This window comes from Gobio gobio (genome assembly GCF_949357685.1).
Source record: "Gobio gobio genome assembly, chromosome: 24".
Classification (NCBI taxonomy): Eukaryota; Metazoa; Chordata; class Actinopteri; order Cypriniformes; family Gobionidae; genus Gobio; species Gobio gobio.
The window spans coordinates 14,712,844-14,732,905 of record NC_137120.1 but is presented as its reverse complement, the minus strand read 5'-3'; the positions used below and the strand labels follow the sequence as shown (position 1 = coordinate 14,732,905).

Sequence of the window (20,062 nt, the reverse complement as noted above, 5' to 3'; positions counted from 1 at the left end):
CAGCGCGGAGGAATCCAATCTTTTGAGGAGAATGTGTGGCTGTCCGTCACCGTGCTGGTGTGGATACTGTCATTCACAGATTATACTTTTTGAAAGTATGACCAACATAATCATTTTCACCGGAAAATGTCATCTGAACAAGTAAGTAGATAACTTCCACTTTTGTTCTGACCAACTAAGGGGAAAAAAGCATTGCAGTAAATTGCAATGATTAAATCTCACGTCAAATCGTGCAAATTATACTTACGTTTTCAAATTGTTAATGTTAACAACACCAGCATAGCGTGACTACATTTAATGTGTATTAGGGCTACCTGTAGTTTAGTTTCCATTTATGTGCAGTCTAATTTCTATCTGTCATATACCAACAAATGAATGTGGAGTAGAGCTGAATTGCTCCCTCTCATGGCGAGCACAAAATAATTTATATTTCCCATAATGCACATGGCAAAACGAGAAAGGCACAACAAAGAAAACTCCGTAACTGTATGAATTAAGCAAGCAAGTGTCCCTCTATTACATAATTGAACCGACAGTGTGCGAGAGATGCCGAGTGTGCCCGCGCAAGAAAATAGTGAGCTGATTGAAACGCACCCCGAAAGTCCGAAGTCATTTGTATTTTACAACGGGTGAATCTCCAGTTGTCACTGGTGATTGTGGTTGAACCTTTCTGGATCCCCCATCAAATTGATACGTTTAATATCAAGTGCTGTGAGAAAAGGCTATAAATCTCCACCTCCAACATCCTCACAGGCAATATAGCCTACTAGCCGGGACACCTTCTTAATGTGTACAGATGTGACGTAATGACGCAAAGACATGCTTGAATTTCTCAATCACTACTGTACATGTTGATGCTCTTTGCGAATATAGTCGTTGCATTTTTGCACGCACTAAACTAAATGGCTGTTATTGCATCTATTTGCACATTTTTATTTTTTTACACAATGTCTAGAACTTTTTATTTGAAATTTGAATGTTTTCTATATTTATGACTGTGTATTTGAATGTTGGTATGTCATGTGTAATTTCATGTCGCCTTGTACTCTGCGCCTTAGCTTGGCCAGGTCGCGGTTGCAAATGAGAACCTGTTCTCAACCGATTTAAATGGTTAAATAAAGGTAAAATAAAAATAAAATAAAATACATTTCCCACGGAAATCAACCAGTACCACTGGAATTAAAAACATTATTACAAGCTTACCGTTGTAAATCGAGCTATGGTAAGCAGATAGTATTGAACACTGGCTGGTTATGTACTTGCTCAAATTTATTTTGAATAATTTTTAACCCAAAAAAGTTACGGACTGCAGCTTTAACATGATTCTTTTTTATTATTATTATTTTGGAACAAATGCGGTCTCTGTTTAAGAACGCCGGCTCGCAGCTGCAGGTTCCGCTGCTTTAGAGCACCGCATATGCACGGTCACACAACTACTGGTACAAGCTCTTGTTCTCTCCAGACTGGACTACTGCAATGCTCTTCTAGCGGGCCTTCTGGCATGCACTATCAAACCCTTGCAACTGATCCAGAATGCAGCGGTGAGGTTGGTCTTTAGTGAGCCGAAGAGAGCACACGTCATGCCTCTCTTCATCAGTCTGCACTGGCTACCAATAGCCGCTCGCATTAAATTCAAGGCACTGGTGCTCGCCTTCAAAACATCCACTGGCTCTGAACCAATATACCGAAACTCACTCGTTCAGACTTACACACCCTCCAGGAACTTGCGTTCAGCCAGTGAACGACACCTTGGGCCCTATTTTAACGATCTGAAACGCAAGTGTCAAAGCGTGAAGCGCAAGTAACTTTGTGGGCGGGTCTCGGCGCTGTTGCTATTTTCCCGGCGGGATAAATGGCTCTTGCGCCCGGCGCAAATCTAAAATGGGTTGGTCTGAAGTAGCTTCATTATTCATAGGTGTGGTTTGGGCGTAACGTGAATAAACCAATCCGAGCGTCATCCAACATTCCCTTTAAAAGCAGGTGCGCAAGTTCCATTATGGATTGCTATTATTATGGCGTATTTACCAGGCGCACGCCAGGAGCGGTTCACAGCCGAGGAGACTGATGTTCTTGTAAGAGCAGTGAAAGACAGAGAAGTGAAGTTGTAATGTTGTACATTATGGTAAAGGTGATTTCACAGTCTTTTTTTTTTCAGTTTTTCAGTTTTTTCAGTTTTTCAGTCGATTTTTTTTCCTGGTTCTTGACGGACAAACCAATTTGTCAGATGTCCTTATATACATATATGTCTTGCCACTATTGGGCAAACAGGTCTTATCCTTAATTATTACAATTAGCCTGAATCATTTGTAAGCTAGATTTATGCCTATTTTTTTCACATCTTCGTGGCACACCACAATGATTTCCGTCATCTCATGTGTTAATATTTCTTTAGTGTAACAATTTATGATTTGCAAAAATAACTGTTGCATCTGTATAGATTACATGAGCAAAGTGTATGCGCGTTGTGCACGCTATACATTATGGTCAAGCATGCGCCCTTAAAATAGCATAATGAACAACGCGCAACGCGCCACTGACTTTAGACTAGGTTTTTTCTGGTCAGGGGCGCAATTGTTTAATGGAACAGCAAAATTGCACCAGGGATTGTTTGCGCCGGAACACGCCTCCTTTTTTGCGCTGAACCGCCCAGGTAGCGCAAGTTCATTCACTAGTTTAGCTACGTGCTTCTGTGGAGGGAAAAGCGCGCTTTGCGCGGGTGCAAAATAGGAATGACACATGCGTCGGTGTACAAAGTCAATTGCGCTGGGTGCAAGATAGGGCCCCTTGTGTGGTGCCATACCAGAGAGGCATGAAATTGCTGTCACAGACCTTTTCCTGGACCGTTCCCACCTGGTGGAATGACCTGCCTATCTCAATTCATGCGGCCGAGTCTGTAGCCATTTTCAAAAAACGTCTAAAGACACATCTTTTCCAGCAACACCCGACCGATCGAGAATAGCTCTTATCATTCTATTCATTGTCTGTCCGTCTAATTTATAAAAAAAATATAAAAATAAATAAGTTCTGTTCTGTGCTTGATTAACTGAGACTTGTTACAGCACTTGCATATTGTTGATATTGTTGCCCTTGGACTGCTCTAGCTGCTTCTATTGCCTTCATTTGTAAGTCGCTTTGGATAATAGCGTCTGCTAAATGACTAAATGTAAATGTAATGTAATGTAAATGCATATATGTTCGGTTTGCCTAACTGAACGTAGTTTAACTGTCTGCCACAAGTTGATCTTGTAATAAAGGTCTCATCGAGGAAAAACACGCTGTATTTTTGTGTTCATTGCATTTTTGAATTATAAAAGTTAATTAATTTTTATTATAAAAATATTAATGATTAATCGATAGTCGATTGTTAATTCTCCCGACGATCAACTAAGAAAATTGAATCGAATGCCCATCCCTAGTCAGGAATTAGATTAATTCAAGAAAAATTTACTGAAGAATAGTTTGCAGTTTCATCAGCAGGAGTTAGTTACTAAGGAGTTAGTAGGCCGCACTCCCTCTAACAGTCTCCCCGCCTCCGCCTAACATACATACAATTTCTGAACAGTTATACTGTTTTCAAGGTCTAGCCACGTCATTACTGCCATGTGGAATGATTCTGATTGGCTCAGAGAAAATGCACAGTCACGGTAAATTTCCACACAAGGATGGATAGCAGAGCATATCACTAAACTAGGTAGACTAGTTGTTGCCCCATGACTAGATTTAGATCACAATGACCCAGGAGGTCATAGAAAGGCATCTTCAATATTAGGCCTGCACAGATCATGCAACGCACACGCACACAAAGCTCCCTAGATCACAGCTCTCCCAAGGTTGGAGAGTCTTAACTACATATCAACAAAACACTTCCCCAAAACATGCCGATACTATGTGCTTCTCTCTCAGTAAGAGGTACAGATAACTTTAATAAAATACATTATGATCATGTAATTTATTCAAAGTCTTTTGTTAATTTTCTGTTGCAGCTTTATGCTAGTTTTTCTGTTGCACCTCTAATTATTGCAGCTGTCATGGTTCAGTTGTGTATCTTCAGTACTGGTGTTTATTATTTTCAGGCTCAGTAAGTGTGATCTAACAGAGGAAAGCTGTTCAGCTCTGGCTTCAGTTCTCAGTTCAGACTCCAGCAGTCTGAAGGTACTTGACCTGAGCAATAACAATCTACAGGATTCAGGAGTGAAGATACTCTCTGGTGGACTGAAAGAGAACTGTAAACTAGAGAAACTAAGGTGAATTGATCTCTAACATATTAAAGGACTAGTTCACTTCAAAATGAACATTTCCTGATAATTTACTCACCCCCATGTCATCCAAGATGTTCATGTCTTTCTTTATAGAAATAATAAAATTGAGGAAAACATTCCAGGATTTTTCTTCATATAATGGATTTATATACCAATGGGTTGAAGGTCCAAACCAATGCAGTTTCAAAGGGCTTCGAAGGGCTTCATTGGGCTCGGCATTATCCCAGCTGAGGAATAGGGTCTAATCTAGCAAAATAATCGGTTATAAAAAAAAAAAAGTAAACTTTAAATGTGCAAAGATGAAATGAAACGCCCTTTACAAAAATAAAGGTAAAACAACGATGTTGGACAATTTGACAATTGGAGGAGGGCATGAGATGGAGCTTTTCGGAATTGGATTTTTTCGGCACACGTCACAGGCGTGACATTTACGATGTAATAACATCATACATTGTGAAGAATCACAACACCAAAATCAAGCATTTGAGGTTAAAATGTATACACTTTGTACATATTTTTTTATTTTTTATAAATGACATTGTTTCACTAGATAAGACCCTATTCCTCGGCTGGGATCATGCAGAGCCTCTGAAGCCCTTTGAAACTGCATTGATTTGGATCTTCAACCTGTTGGTTGCCATTGAAGTCCATTATGTGGAGAAAAATCCAGGAATGTTTTCCACAAAAAAACTTTATTTCTTTTAACATGAACATATTGGATGAGATGGGGGGTGAGTAAATCATCAGGAAATTTTCATTTTGAAGTGAACTAATCCTTTAAAGGTCTCTGGGTCTTTTGATTGCCTCTGTTTTTCTATATCTGTCAATTTTTTTTCAATTAATGTGTTCAAGGAACAGAATTCACAAACTTTTTCCTTTTTAAGGGATTGAGATTGTGCAGGTATTTTATTAAACAAGTTTTTTTCAGCTGAATGTTACATTTTCAATATTGTTCTAGACTTTCAGACTGCAGTATCACAGAAGAAGGTTTTAAAGCTCTGGCTTCAGTTCTGAGATCAAACCCTTCACACTTGATAGAGCTGGATCTCACAGGAAATAATCCTGGACAAGCAGGAGTGAAGGAGCTCCTTGATTTACTACAGGATCCAAACTGTAAGCTGTCACTGAGGTGAGTTGTGATGAAGAAATACAAAATAAATTATATGCAGCTGAAATACTTATTAGAAATATTATATTAGTAAAACAATAAGCTGCACAATCTGTTGACACATTAAAGTTGATAGTGGTTTCTAGACAAAAATAATGTCAAATGGTTTCCATCAGCACAAACTGCTGATTGAATCCTGCTTCATCTTCTCTTCTCCAGGTTTTTGGGTCCTGCTGCAGATGAAGCCTGTCAGTATGTGGTTGGACTTGTGGGTAAAAACCCGTTACACCTGAGAGAGCTGAATCTGAGTGATTGTGAGCTAGGAGACACAGGAGTGAATCAGATCTCTGCTCTACTGCAGGATAAACACTGTCAACTCAACACACTGATGTGAGTATAATATCTTTTATATATAACAATTGATAGATTTTCATTAACGGGTTCACGGAAGATTGTTTCCTGTCTCTGTTCTCTTCTATTGTTTTCTTTCTCTTCAGGCTGAATAATAACAGTATTACAGCAGAAGGTTGTGCTGCTCTGACTTCAGCGTTTAATTCAAACCCTTCAAACCTGATAGAGCTCGATTTGAGTGGAAATAAACTAGGAAACTCAGGAATGGAGAATATCTGTCGTCTGTTTGAAAATCCACAATGCAGATTGGAGAAACTGATGTGTGTATCTTCATTTTCGTATATTTATACATGTGAAAATACATTTATTAATGTCCATTTGTTTAGATTAACTATCCGGAAAAATTATGAATATTAAGGCTTAAATTTAGTTGTACTATTTTTAAATATTGTATTACATTGTACTAAATACTGTGAATGAATATGTAAATGAAAAGATTTATGATTTTAGATTTTTATTTTGGTGGATTTACACAATTTTAATATGAATTTCACATGTCTCATTTATATTAGTAGAACATTCATTAGTTTGATATTCTGTGTCATACAAAAAAGTAACTTTTTTTTTTCTTCTAGACTTTCAGACTGCAGTATCAGTGAAGATGGTTATAAAGCTCTGGCTTCAGCTCTGAGATCAAACCCTTCACACCTGATAGAGCTGGATCTCTCAGGAAATGATCCTGGACAATCAGGAGTGAAGGAGCTCAATGATTTACTATATGATCCAAACTGTCAACTCAAGTCACTGAGGTGAGACACGATGAAATAATACAATATAAGTTACGTCCAGGCTAAATATTCACCAAAAGTTATTTTAGTAGTAAAATAATACAATAAGTGTATTCACATGTTAAAAAAAGGTGCTTTTCTAAGAACAATAAGTTTGTTTATCAGTCTGTTTTGTAATGCAAACAGACATTTAGTTGAGAACTGAATTGAATCCTGGTTCATCTTCCCTTCTGGAGGTATTTTGTTCCTGATGCAGATGAAGCCTGTCAGTATGTGAAAGGAATTGTGGGTAAAAACCTGATACACCTGAGAGGGCTGAATCTGAGTAGATGTAAACTAGGAGACACACGAGTGAATCAGATCGCTGCTCTACTGCAGGATAAACACTGTCAACTCAACACACTCCAGTGAGTATTGTTAATTAATTTAAAATGTTACATTAATTTAAATTGTAGTATCTTTGAAGTATTGTAGCATCCACCTCAAATTTCCTGATCGGTGCAGCACTAAAGCAAATTAACTGTTTCCAGAACTTGTGTGAATGTTTTCAACTTTAGTACTTTTATTTCTTAAATGAATATTGAATTTTGTTTGAGAATCAATGAGCAGTAGATTTACCACATTTATTAATATTTGTTCATGTTAGTTCACAATGGATTATCTCATGTTAAGAGATACAGCTTTTGATTTTGAAAATGTTTTGGTAACACTTTACAATAAGGTCATTATATCATTAGTTAACTTTAGTTAATTACTTTAGTTCACATGAATTAAGGATGAACAAATTATTGAAACGATACTCGGTTACTTAACGTAACCTCGGTTCTCTCTAGAAGAGGGAACGAGTATTGCGTAAGTTCCTTACGCTACGGGAAAGTATTCTTTCTTCGAGATTTCTGAAAAACCCAAAATTATCCTTAATTTTGTAACATTGTCAACGCAGTCCGGCAGCCTGGCAGACCATAGCAGGCTATTCCAGCGTGCTATTGGCTGCTCTGCTGGCAACTGCAGCAGCCTATCGGTGAGCCCGCGTGACGTGGCGACCAATGAGGGCGCTTCGCGCCCACCTGGCTTCATTTGCCTACAGGTGGGGCGTGGCCACGTGTATATAAGCAGGGCTCACGGGCTGCATATTCGGTTTTCGTAGTTCTGAAGCGTAAAAGCCCGCGGGGCGCACGGCAAGGAACGCAATTCTCGTTCCCTCTTCTAGAGAGAACCGAGGTTACGTTAAGTAACCGAGTATCGTTCTCTTACGAGAGGTTCTCTCGTATTGCGTAAGTTCCTTACGCTACGGGAACATATTGTCAACGCCGTGCGCGCCTCGCATACAGCATATGTATCCCAGGGAACCGGGGAAAAAACACTGCTCGGGCAGGGTGGCCGGTAAAGGAAACGGGCCACCACATATACGGACACTTCATTTGAACTGACGGGTGGTTACAACAGGTGGTTACAACACCCTGTCCCATGAATGAGGGAACGGCACCTGCCGGTCTCCTTCAAATTCACCACACCTTGTCTCATGAATGAGGGAACGGCAACGCCGGTCGCCTTCAAATTCACAATATCTTGTTATATGAGTGAGGTAACGGCACCGCCGGTCACCTTCAAACTCACAACAGCTCGTCTCGTAAATGAGGGAACAGCACCGCCGGTCTCCTTCAAATTCACATGAGCCTAGTACCGAACTTACTACCAGTATGTGAGCTATGTCTGCGCAGAATCACTGGGCAGAACCAACAGCCCTATTGAACTGATAACACTTTCGCCTGTAAGGCAGGAACTTCCAGATTGTAAAATCTCACGAACGTAGACGGGGAGGCCCAGCCTGCCGCCATACAGATATCGTGGATGGAAATCCCTCTGGCCCAAGCCCACGAAGAGGCCATGCCTCTGGTGGAGTGTACTCTGACACCTAGCGGGCACTGCAGGTGTTTGGAAGCGTATGCAGTTGCAATCGCGTCCACTATCCACCTGGACAGGGTCTGTTTCGAGGAGGCGAGACCTTTAGCGCGCCCTCCAAACGAAACAAATAGCTGCTCAGAACGCCTGAAGGCGGCGGAGCGTGTGACATAAACCCTCAATGCCCTGACAGGGCAGAGGATATTGCCACCGTCCCCCTCGTCGGATGCTGGCAGAGCCGAGAGGGAGATAATCTGCGCCCCGAAGGGAGTGCCGATCGCTTTGGGGACATAACCATGCCTCGGTCTGAGAATGACCTTAGAGTCATTAGGACCGAACTCCATACACGTCGGGCTCACTGAGAACGCGTGTAGATCCCCCACGCGTTTCACTGAAGCCAGAGCTATCAGGAACGCGGTTTTTAGCGAAAGGAACCTTGGTTCCACAGTCTCGAGCGGTTCAAAGGGATGAGCCTTCAGGGCCTCTAGGACCAAGGCCAGATCCCATATAGGAACCAAAGGGGGCCGCGGGGGATTCATCCGTCTGGCTCCTCTGAGGAAACGGATGATGAGCTCGTTCCTTCCTAGCGTGCTACCTAGCGTCGTCTGAGCGAACGCTGCTATAGCCGCCACATACACTTTGAGCGTGGAAGGGGACCTGCCCAGTTCCAAAAGCTCTTGGAGGAAGGACAGCACCCGCTGGACCCCACATTGCTGCGGTTCCAATCCCTTGGAAGCACACCACTCAGTGAACACCGACCACTTAGAACTATATAACCGCCTCGTCGAGGGGGCTCTAGAGTGTGAAATCGTGTTCATAACCCCTTCGGGCAGGTCAACGGGTATCCGTTGGTCACCCATACATGCAGAGACCATCGCTCTGGATGGGGATGCCAAACTGACCCTCCTGCTTGAGAGAGGAGGTCTGCTCTCAGCAGAACTGGCCAGGGGGGTGAGTGCGACAGCTTCACCAGCTCTGGGTACCAAATCTGGTTCTCCCAGCGCGGCGCTATAAGGAGCACCGGGCGGCGCGTCTCCCTGATTTTCGCTATGACCTGGGGCAATAGGGAAATCGGCGGGAAAGCATACAGCGGGAGGCTGGGCCAAGGTTGGGACAGCGCATACTCGCTTTTGGACAGAAACGTCGGGCAGCGGGCGTTCTCTTTTGTTGCAAAGAGGTCGAGCTCCGCTCTGCCGAATAGGCGCCATACCAGCTGGACTGTCTGGGGGTGCAGGGACCATTCTCCTGAGAGAATGAGGCCCCTGGACAGCTTGTCCGGGCCCACATTGAGGTGGCCCGGTACGTGCGCAGCTCTCAGCGAGCGCAGCGAGCTGTCTGCCCACACGAGCAGGCGTTCTGTCAGATTGCCCAGACACCTGGACCTGACACCGCCCTGCCGGTTCACGTAGGACACCACAGTGGTATTGTCCGACATGCGCATTAAGCCCAGCTGGAGCACAGCTGCAGCTGAGGCCATACGTCCCAGCATCCTCTGAAAGAGCTTGAGAGGTGCGATTTTGCCCGGCCGGAAGTACTCAGCCATGCGCTGAACTTGGCGCGCGCGTTGGGGTGACAGACGGGCTGACATTGCCACAGTGTCCAGATTCAAACCCAGAAATGAGGTTGATTGCGTGGGCACTAATGAGCTCTTGGTCCAATTGACCGTGAGCCCCAGGCTGTCCGGATGGCTGAGCAGCATTGCCCTGTGGGCGAGGAGCTCGGCCTCTGACTGCGCCAGGATGAGCCAATCGTCCAGATAGTTCAACACTCGCATCCCTCGACTTCTCAGAGGAGCGAGGGCCGCGTCCATGCACTTCGTAAATGTACGGGGTGCTAGTGACAGGCCGAACGGAAGGACGGTGTATTGATAAGCCTGGCCGTCGAAGGCGAATCGTAAGAATGGCCTGTGACGTGGCGTTATCTTGATTTGAAAATATGCATCTTTCAAATCTAGGGAGATTAGCCAGTCTCTCGGGCGAGTATGCGCGAGGATCTGCTTGGTCGTGAGCATCTTGAACGATCTTCTCATAAGAGCTTTGTTCAGACGCCTCAGATCCAGAATCGGTCTGAGCGACCCATCCCTTTTTGGCACGAGAAAATACCGGCTGTAAAAGCCTGACTCGCTCATAGAATGGGGAACCGGTTCTATAGCCCCTTTGCACAGCAGCGTGGCTATTTCTGCTCGAAGTAGATGTGCTACTTCCTCGCTCACTCTCGTCTCTGTACGCGCACAGAAGCGCGGAGGGTGGCGAGCGAACTGCAGAGTGTAGCCGTGCTTCACTGTTTTCAGCACCCATTCTGATACACCTGGAATGGCTTCCCACGCTCTCGCGTGTGCCACACGGGATAGAACGGCCTCCGGGCTCAAAACGCCGCGCTTCGCGGGTTTGACGGCCTGTATAGGAGGGGCGGGCGCAGTGCGCGCGCTCTCTGTGCTGTGGGCCAGCCGATCGCTCTCGATGGCTGGCTGCCTTACACACTGTATCTCTGCCGCTTCGAGCGGGGAGTGGCTTGTGTGTGGCCCTACACTCGTCGTTCCGGCCACCTTGGGCGGAGAACAAATGGTGTGTGGCGCGGCGCATGGCGCCGGGGGCAGAATGTTCGCGAAAATGTGAGCGCGTTTGAGCGGGCACAACTCTTACGCGTGTAACATGACCGGTTAAGAGTGGCTGTGTGACAGCTCGTGTGGTGATTAGGCGTGGGCGCAAATAAGCGGACACGTGACCTAACTCTAGCACTCGAGCGGCCGGTGGCCGCTTTATGTGAGTGAGAGACACGGGATTTGTGGTGCTTGGGTGCAGGGGTGAACACAAAAGTGGGCACGTTTACTGCATTTGAAAACACATACGGCGTGAGCTGTGCAACCAGAAATAAAAGCAACTTCGTGATTTCTCTGGTTCGTCGTAAAACGGCGGTTGTAGACAGGCGAGAGGGCAGTTTTGCCGGCTCGTTGGCTGCGTGAGAGCCATCTGCAGCAGCCACAGGAGTGGGGGCTGACAGGAAGAAGAGTTTTGACGGTGGTCCGGCCACGGCGGGACTTAACCGTCACTTCCCCCTTCTGCTAGGAGGACTTTGGAGGGGCTTCAGTTGGAAACAAGCGAGAGGGCGAGTCCGCCGGCTCGTAGGCTGCGTGGAAAACATCTGCAGTAGCCACAGGAGTGGGGACTGACAGGAAAACAGAGTTTTAACGGTGGTCCGGCCGCAGCGGGACTTAACCGTCTATTCTCTCCTTATGTATAGACGCCCAAAAATACTCGAGCGCCACGTGGTGCAAGTTAGCTTTCTTTATGTAAGAAAAGCTGGCCGCGAGCCCGGGGAAGCGGACAGTAAACATTTTTATCTGCCGCGAGAGCTGGGCTCGAACTCGGGTCTCCGGCGTTTCAGCCGCTGATTTTGCCACTGTGCTACCGGGAGGGACACAATAGCTTCAGTTAGCGCGAACATACGGCAGTACGTCCTCGTGCTTGTTGGCAGTCGTGTGTGCATAAAAGACAGGCTCGTTACTGCAATAGTAATATTTCCAGCCGCCTGAACTGGAGAGGGGGCTGAGAAATGCTAGAGAAAGGCGGTTCGTCCGGCCACAGCGGGACGAAAACACCCTCTGTTAATTTTCCGGTGAGTGCGGCGCGCACGCGCGCGCTGAACATGCTCGTGACCGTGCGCACTCTCATTCCTTGTGAACGGCGCAATCTGCGCGGTCCAACAGGGGGGAGTGCGGGTTCGTTGGAGAGCATATGTCAGCGTCATGTCTCATGACGGCGTTTGTTCGCTGGCGTGCGTGTCTTAACAGGCTCGTGTACAGCAATATGAACAATTCCAGTCGCCTGAACTCATGAGGGGACTGAGAAATGTGCGCGAGGGTGGAACAGCTCTCTTGTAACGTAAAGAGAGCTGCAGGACCGTCCGTTTCTGCCATCCCTTGTATGTAAGCGGCGCATTAGCGCGGCATGAACAGAGGGGGGAGGAGGCTCGCTCTGAGACCGTTCATTTGTACCATCCCTTGCAAGCGGCGCGGTGGCGCGGCTTGAACAGAGGGGGAGGAGGCTCGCTCCGAGACCGTTCATTTCAACCATCCCTTATAAGCGGCGCGGTGGCGCGGCTTGAACAGAGGGGGGGGGGACAGCGGAGTGATGTCATCATAAAACTGCTCGAGTCGAGCCCGCAGGGTCGACATAGAGAGTTCCTCGCACTCGGGGCAATCGCCCGCGAGGAGTGCGGCGGCGGCGTGGTCACGGCCCAGACAGAGAGCGCAGACACGTGGCGGTCTCTGGTGCTGAGCTGCACGTGGCACGAGCCGCAGGTGGAACGAGGCGTTTTGATAAAAACGCTCGTGCTCTTTTATGAAACGTGTGACGCAACGGCGAGAACACGTGCAATGAAAGGATATAATGCTGCCGGATAGCAGAGCAGGCACGGATGGCTGAAGGTGGCGCGATGCTGCCGGCTTCTTCAGGCGCTGTCCTCTGCTTGCTCGTCTGCACGTTCAACGGCGGCGGGTTCCAGATCCAGCGATGCGAAGGGCTTCGCTGAAGAAAAGAAAATCGAATATGCAGCCCGTGAGCCCTGCTTATATACACGTGGCCACGCCCCACCTGTAGGCAAATGAAGCCAGGTGGGCGCGAAGCGCCCTCATTGGTCGCCACGTCACGCGGGCTCACCGATAGGCTGCTGCAGTTGCCAGCAGAGCAGCCAATAGCACGCTGGAATAGCCTGCTATGGTCTGCCAGGCTGCCGCACTGCGTTGACAATGTTACAAAATTAAGGATAATTTTGGGTTTTTCAGAAATCTCGAAGAAAGAATACTTTCCCGTAGCGTAAGGAACTTACGCAATACGAGAGAACCTCTCGTAAGAGAACAAATGATTGAATGAAAGAATGAATTATCTTCTGCAGCATTTATTAATCTTAGATAATGTTAATTTCAGCATTATTACAATTATTAAAATCAAAAGCTGTATTTGTTAACATTAGTTAATGCACTGTGAACTAACGTGAACAAACAATGAACCACTGTATTTTTATTAACTAACATTAACAAAGATGAGTAAATACTGTAACCAATGTGTTGCTCATGGTTAGTTCATGTTAGTTAATACATTAACTAATGTTAACAAACAAGACCTTATTGTAAACTGTTACCAATGTTTTAGTAAATGTTGAAGTTATTGTTTAAGTTATTAAACATTGTACTAGTGTTGTTCATGATTAATGATAACAAGTGTTGTTCATGATTAATGATAACAAGTGTAGTTAACTAATGTTAGTTTTTAAAAATGTTAACTAATGAAACCTTATTTTAAAGTATTAGCGAGTTAGCAATGTGTCTGAGAACAACAGACATAAACACATCTGTCCCAGTGAACAAAACAAGAGTGACATTGACACTGAAGAACCTTAAAGATGATGTGATATGAATGTGTAAACTAACTTGAATAAATCAGTGATTTTCAGCCTTTTTTTGTATTGGTACAATGTTGGTAATATATTTAAATGAACAATGTTCATTTAAATATATGTACATTGTCATTCTCATTGTACATTCTCCATGTTACCTGCACCCAGATATCACAGTTTATTCGTCAGTAAACGTCAGTGTTGGGCATGTTACTTTAAAAAAAGTGATTAGTTATAGTTACTAGTTACTTCTTACAAATAGTAACTGAGTTAGTAACTGAGTTACATCATTATAAAAGTAACTAATTACCAGCGAAAGTAACTACTGTTACTTTTTTTTTCTCAAATATGTTGAATAACTTGGATGCCCCCAATATTAAATATGTTAAATGAATAAATTGGACACTAAATAGAATAAATTATTATTATAAAATATTGTATATTAATGTACACTATTGTAATATTGCTGTGGGACAATGTGAGAGACACCTATCAAATTCAATACATTATTGTAAATATTATCAGTATACCTACTATAGTGTAAATATTGTGTAAATATTATAAGTACTATACTACTCCTTTGGTAGTGGAACTCACGTTATCACCTAGGTTTTTGGCCACTAATTTTGTGGCGGCATGTGATGTGAGCTGCTTCATTAGATTAGAATTACTTGCCAACGACATGGAGAGACTCTTTCTTCCTGGGCATAAGTTGCACGTTGCATAAGCATTCATACTTTTCACCTCAACGAGGGAAGAGTAGTGCTTATAATTCCAGTTTGCGAAAGCTACCTTTGAAGTCGTTGGACTTGCCATCGCTCCTGGTTGTTGGTGTGTGTGACTGGCTATGCAAATGCGTGGGTCATAGGTATGTGTGTGTGAACTCAACCTATCAACCTCAACCTTGTCTCCCACCCACTAATCATCATCACTTATGTGTACCACCCCAACCATCCCCCAATAAGCATGGCATGCACGCACGCACGCCCGCACAAACACACGCGCGCACACACACCAACCAACCAGTGAAAAAAAAAACGTTGCAGGTCCGACTGACAGAGAGCCTGTTTGGATCAAAACCGCTTCAGTGAGCTCAATTATAGTAACGCCACATTTTATTCTCAGTAACGCTAACGGCGGTGTAACGGGAGAAACGGGAGTAACGGGAGTAACGGGAGTAATTTCTTTTGATTACTCATTACTGAAAAAAATGTTTGTGTTAGTAACGCCGTTTATCTATTAACGCCGTTATTCCCATCACTGGTAAATGTCTGCTGGATGATGCAAAATACATTAGTTTGATCATCATAGATCGAAGTAATTTTTCTTTTCTCTTTCTGTCTTCAGTATGAAAGGATGTAGAATTACAGAGCAACAGTGTCTCATCCTGAGTTCAGCTTTGTGTTTAAACCTTTCACACCTGAGAGAGCTGGACCTCAGTGAGAATCCAATAAGAAACACTGGAGTGAATCACTTATGTGACATACTGAAGGATTCACACTGTAAACTGGAGAGTTTGAAGTGAGGAATATTCACATAAAAGAATCAAAATGTTTAAAATCACTTCAGTTTAAACCAAAACACTTTATATTCAATATCTCATGATGAGTTCACATTTGTATTTGTGTGAAATTCTTCACTTCAATGATTTGTTTGTAAGAAGATTTCTCTCTCTTTCTAGACTAATCTCCTGTGGCATAACAGATGTTTCTTCTTTAACTCAGTCTTTGACAAACTCAAAAGCACTGCAGTTTTTAAAAGAGCTTGATCTGAGAAACAATGTCATAGGAGACTCACAGGAGCTCAGTGACGTGATACAAGACTCAAACTGTGAACTGAGGTGAGTAAACATCACAGATATTAAAGAGATCTTCATTTACCTCTGATATGTGAACAAATATTTGTGAAAGGAGATTATCAAACTATAATTAAGTTTTATTGTACCAAATGTTTGTTGATGTTTAACACAGAGGAAAGAGAACAAAATCACAATCAGTTTTTTTTACAACAATACCTGCTTTATTATTTTCATCAGTGATAGTGAATCATTTCAATGTGGTCAGATTGTAGGGAAATGCTGTCAAAATCAGTTCTCAATGTCTCTTGTGTGATTTTACTTTGACAAGCAACACGTCACACTACTTTACTTTCAGTTGTTTACGAAGACGAAAACAAACACTTTTAAACTAGAGGAAAAACAGATTTAAAGGCACAATATGTAAGATTTTTGGATTAAAATATCCAAAATTCACTAGAAAAATGTTATATATTTAGTTACTTACATTATCCCAAATGTTTCCAAGAATGTTTAAATCCAGAGAAATAAGCCATTTTAACCAGGACACGGACCGTGCATCGCCTATCAATGACATCATGCCCACATTACCCTCAATTTCTGGTTTTATTTTGTAGAGACCATGGAAAGACCATGATGTGTGTTATTAGATGGGTGAGCTGTTTGGAGACATTTATAGACAAACTAATCATTATATACTGTAGCTCAACACAGTTAGTCTTATTGTTTAAATCTCGTTTTCTTGATTTACCACAAGTACCATGTTTTGCCATGCCTAATATCGATCTAGCTCACTGCAGTGTGAACTTGTCTCATAGCAGCCGCCGAGCGAACGCACAGAGTAGCATTATAACACAACTTTACACACTCAAATGTGTCTAATATGATAAAACAGTGCTGCGTTACCCCACATATGCATGAGCGGAAGAAGCGGAAGCGGTCTTCTTAGGCATAATAAAAGCTCCGCAAAATCGAGGCGTCATCAAGCTACACCTTTGTTTTGTATAAGCAACCTATAGCAGAGAAAAATTACATTTTATAGCATTTACTTAGTTAATAAAGTTTTACACATTAGTACCATATTTGTATTTGCTCCTTGTGGTTTATGTCATACAGCGTTCACTCATCAGCATGTTTCGCCTTTACAGCGACTCAATTGGAGTCACACAAACACGAACAAACGTAATTCATGTTTTAAATGTATTATATTTAAAACATAAATATCTATGCAAGATCATGTAATGTCAGTAATTAATCTGATTACATGAATTCAATGTAACTTATTTTTTTACTCAAAAACAGTAATTGAAATAGTTTTTAATTTGCACTTTGTTTCACTGGACACTGATTGTTTTCTCTTCTGTTCCACCTTACACACTTCCCTGATAGATGCTTTATATCATAGTGTGAAATAATCATGAGAGGAACCGTGATCATCAGGTGAGGATCCACAGAAGAGCTTCACTACTGTGTCTATGAGGAGAAATGCATGTGATTTTATGCATGAATTATGAAAAACATTATCTAGACTTTTTAAGATTCTTTTTATTACTTTAATATGATGCTAAAATTGAAATCCATTAAAATTTTTACAAAATTCAGTTTTATTTAAAAATGATTCAACTGTCCACGTATGTGGACACCATGCAACAAAGGCGTAAAAAGGGACAAAAAGCCACAGATGACAATATGGAACATTGTTTTTATTATGTCATGTTATGCTATGTATATCAGCTCAGTTATTAAAAACGCTAATATTACAATATAACAACAATAAAACACATATTGTAGGAACTATAATGGTAGTTACATATATGGGGAAACCTAGTAGCAATATGGACTGGGCTTTGCTGGCACATACTTCTCAGCACTGCTGTCACTGTCACTTCCTCTGTCCTCTGGGATATTCTATATTATTCTGTACTGAATGCTTGACCTGTGCTGTCCCTGTTTGGAAGGCAAATTGCAAATGTGTAAAGTTGCCATTTAATGCTGTAATATGCGATTTTAAATGGTTATTTATGTTGATATATTTGTTAAATGTCTGTTTTATTACAATATAAGACAATTCAAAACATATTTGCAAAAATAGAACCGCTATACTAGCAGGTTACAGAAATCAGACTACGTCCCCTTGGAATTATAAGGTTCTATCTGACGTTTTTCACATATTCTTATTCTGTGACAACTTATTTACATTATGTGATGTTTTTTTTAAAAGTTGTGTACATTTTGGGACTTTTTATTGAAAAACAAAAAGGTTCTATCTACAAAGTCGAACTCTGACTTGGCTCTATAAGGTTCTATCTGCGTGAGCCAATCAGCACTTCGAATGCACAGAAGAGGACCAATCAGGATCAACTTTATAGGTTGTGTCGCCGGCTTTTTCCTTGACAGGAAAGATCGCAGACACACAATATCTGTGAGGATTATGGCACACAATGCAAAGTTTTTAAGAAACCTCAAGATCGACAATTTTATTGACGATCTTGTCAAGGACAGCAGCCCGAATTCCAGGCATCACATATAGTCAGTGAATAATTTTTCAATGATTATTAAACTTTATGAATTAATTTGCTGATGCATGTCTGTTTTCTTGCAGTTTTTAAAGTCTTAAAATGTCTTAATTTTTACAATATTAAGCCTTAAAGGTCAAATAGTAAAAAGTTTAATTGATGGGGTCTTAATAACAACAATAAACGTTAGCATGTTATTTCAGCCATTCTGATGTCTAGAGAGAAAGACATTTTACCTGGCCCACTTTAGGTGGAATAAAATCCTGCTCAGATGTATTACAGTAGCTGCTTTCTGTCTAAACAAAAGAAAGATGAACAATTTCTGCAATAATGTGTTTAATTACCCACCAAATTGGTACCAAAAATTTACATCTGCACTGGACAAAATATTTAGACCTGCCTAGCTTAATTTGAAATGTCCTAAATACATGGAAGTGCTAAAAATATGAAATAAATGTCATAAGAAAGGATAAAATTTTACATTCCAACACATGTTGAGACATTGTTACAACATTATTTTTTATATTTAATGTTCAAATAATGGTTTGGCAGATAGAACCTTATAATTCTAAGCGAAAAGTGTTTTTTTAGAATTAGAAGGTTCTATCTGCATTTGACCCATTCCAAAAATCCCCATTTACAATTTTGAGAGGATTTTGATATTGTATATTTAGAATACATTTAGGGTCCCTGTTATTTTCATGTTTGAAAGAAACTTGTTCCCCATATACATTTTCCTATATGTAATGCAAAAACTTTGAAGCTCAATATCTCAAAACTGCTCAGAACGCAGATAGAACCTTATAATTCCAAGGGGACGACTATGCAATCTGTCTTCTCTGTTGCATGACGTCCACATGCATGGACAGTTAGTTTTTGGTGTATAAAAACTACATTTTACTCAATTTTAGTTTATAAAACACTAACCTATTCATCATACTTTACTGTACAAACTAATATAATTTTTTAGCTCAATCTACCTCCTTGCATTTGGCACATGGCTATTGCTGTCAGCCATCTTGGATTAATGATGTCAAGCAATGAATATTTGGAATACAAGACAGTAGCTACTGTTACAATATTGCTGTCAGTCTTCTGACACTGCCCTCAAGTGGTTTGGAGAAAATTACCATGATAAATGAACCCTAAATGGAGTTAAATTAACTGTCCCCAAATGTGGACACCATGCATGAAAGGGTTAAAAACATTTCACAAGAATGGTCTAATTTATACAGAATAGTGTACAATACGTTGTATGTCATTGTTAGATAGAGCATCCACACTATTTACTGTAGGCTAGTATTATTTTTGTTGAATACATTTAAAATATGCATAATATTTATAAATAAATATAGCCCGGGTAGTTATGAATGTTTTTTTTTTTTTTTAATTATGCAAAAATCAAGGGAACATTCCATTTATAATTTTGGGAATGTTACATTCGATAACATTATGGAAATGTTACATTTGAATGTTAGAAATATTCTGAAACAAGTAGTAATATTTTAAAAAGTTAGACATGCATCCAAATAAAACATTTCAGAAAAAAAATATTGTATAAATGTTTTATTAAATTGTGCTAACGTTAACCATGTTTTTAGGTTTTATTTGTTGTAAAATCATAGTTAATTTTAGTGAAAGCAGTATTAAAATTGATGAATGAATGTGCAGTAGCTGATTTAATGATGTTAAACATTTAATTAATCTTAAACAGTAATGCTTTGACAGCGCAACTGCTTTGAATATTAAGAATTTTGTCTTAAATGTGTGAATTACATATAGTAAAATGATTGTCAATGAAAAATGAGATGTAATGACTGAAATATTTAATACAAATGTGATGTTTCCACAGGTTTTAATGTCGCAAATTTAGTAAAGTTTTTCATATTTTCAGTTTAAAAAAATTAATACACTTTTATAACGCAATACATTGTTATATTACCTCGGCA

General features: G+C 41.6%; 1 protein-coding gene across 2 annotated transcripts in view; it reads left to right on the top strand.

The window, feature by feature from the left end:
• The window catches only part of LOC307120947 (NACHT, LRR and PYD domains-containing protein 12-like), a 68,818-nt gene extending 49,162 nt beyond the window's left edge, over nt 1–19,656 (top strand). For both annotated transcript variants that reach the window (XM_079808248.1, XM_079808247.1), the window contains exons 8-16: nt 4,074–4,244; nt 5,218–5,388; nt 5,587–5,757; nt 5,865–6,038; nt 6,354–6,527; nt 6,743–6,913; nt 15,150–15,323; nt 15,484–15,642; nt 16,987–19,656. In XM_079808248.1, coding sequence (XP_079664374.1) covers nt 4,074–4,244; nt 5,218–5,388; nt 5,587–5,757; nt 5,865–6,038; nt 6,354–6,527; nt 6,743–6,913; nt 15,150–15,323; nt 15,484–15,642; nt 16,987–17,002 — 1,381 coding nt within the window. In that variant the 3' untranslated portion in view covers nt 17,003–19,656. The remainder of the gene's footprint in view (nt 1–4,073; nt 4,245–5,217; nt 5,389–5,586; nt 5,758–5,864; nt 6,039–6,353; nt 6,528–6,742; nt 6,914–15,149; nt 15,324–15,483; nt 15,643–16,986) is intronic.
• Nucleotides 19,657–20,062: the final 406 nt, after the last annotated feature.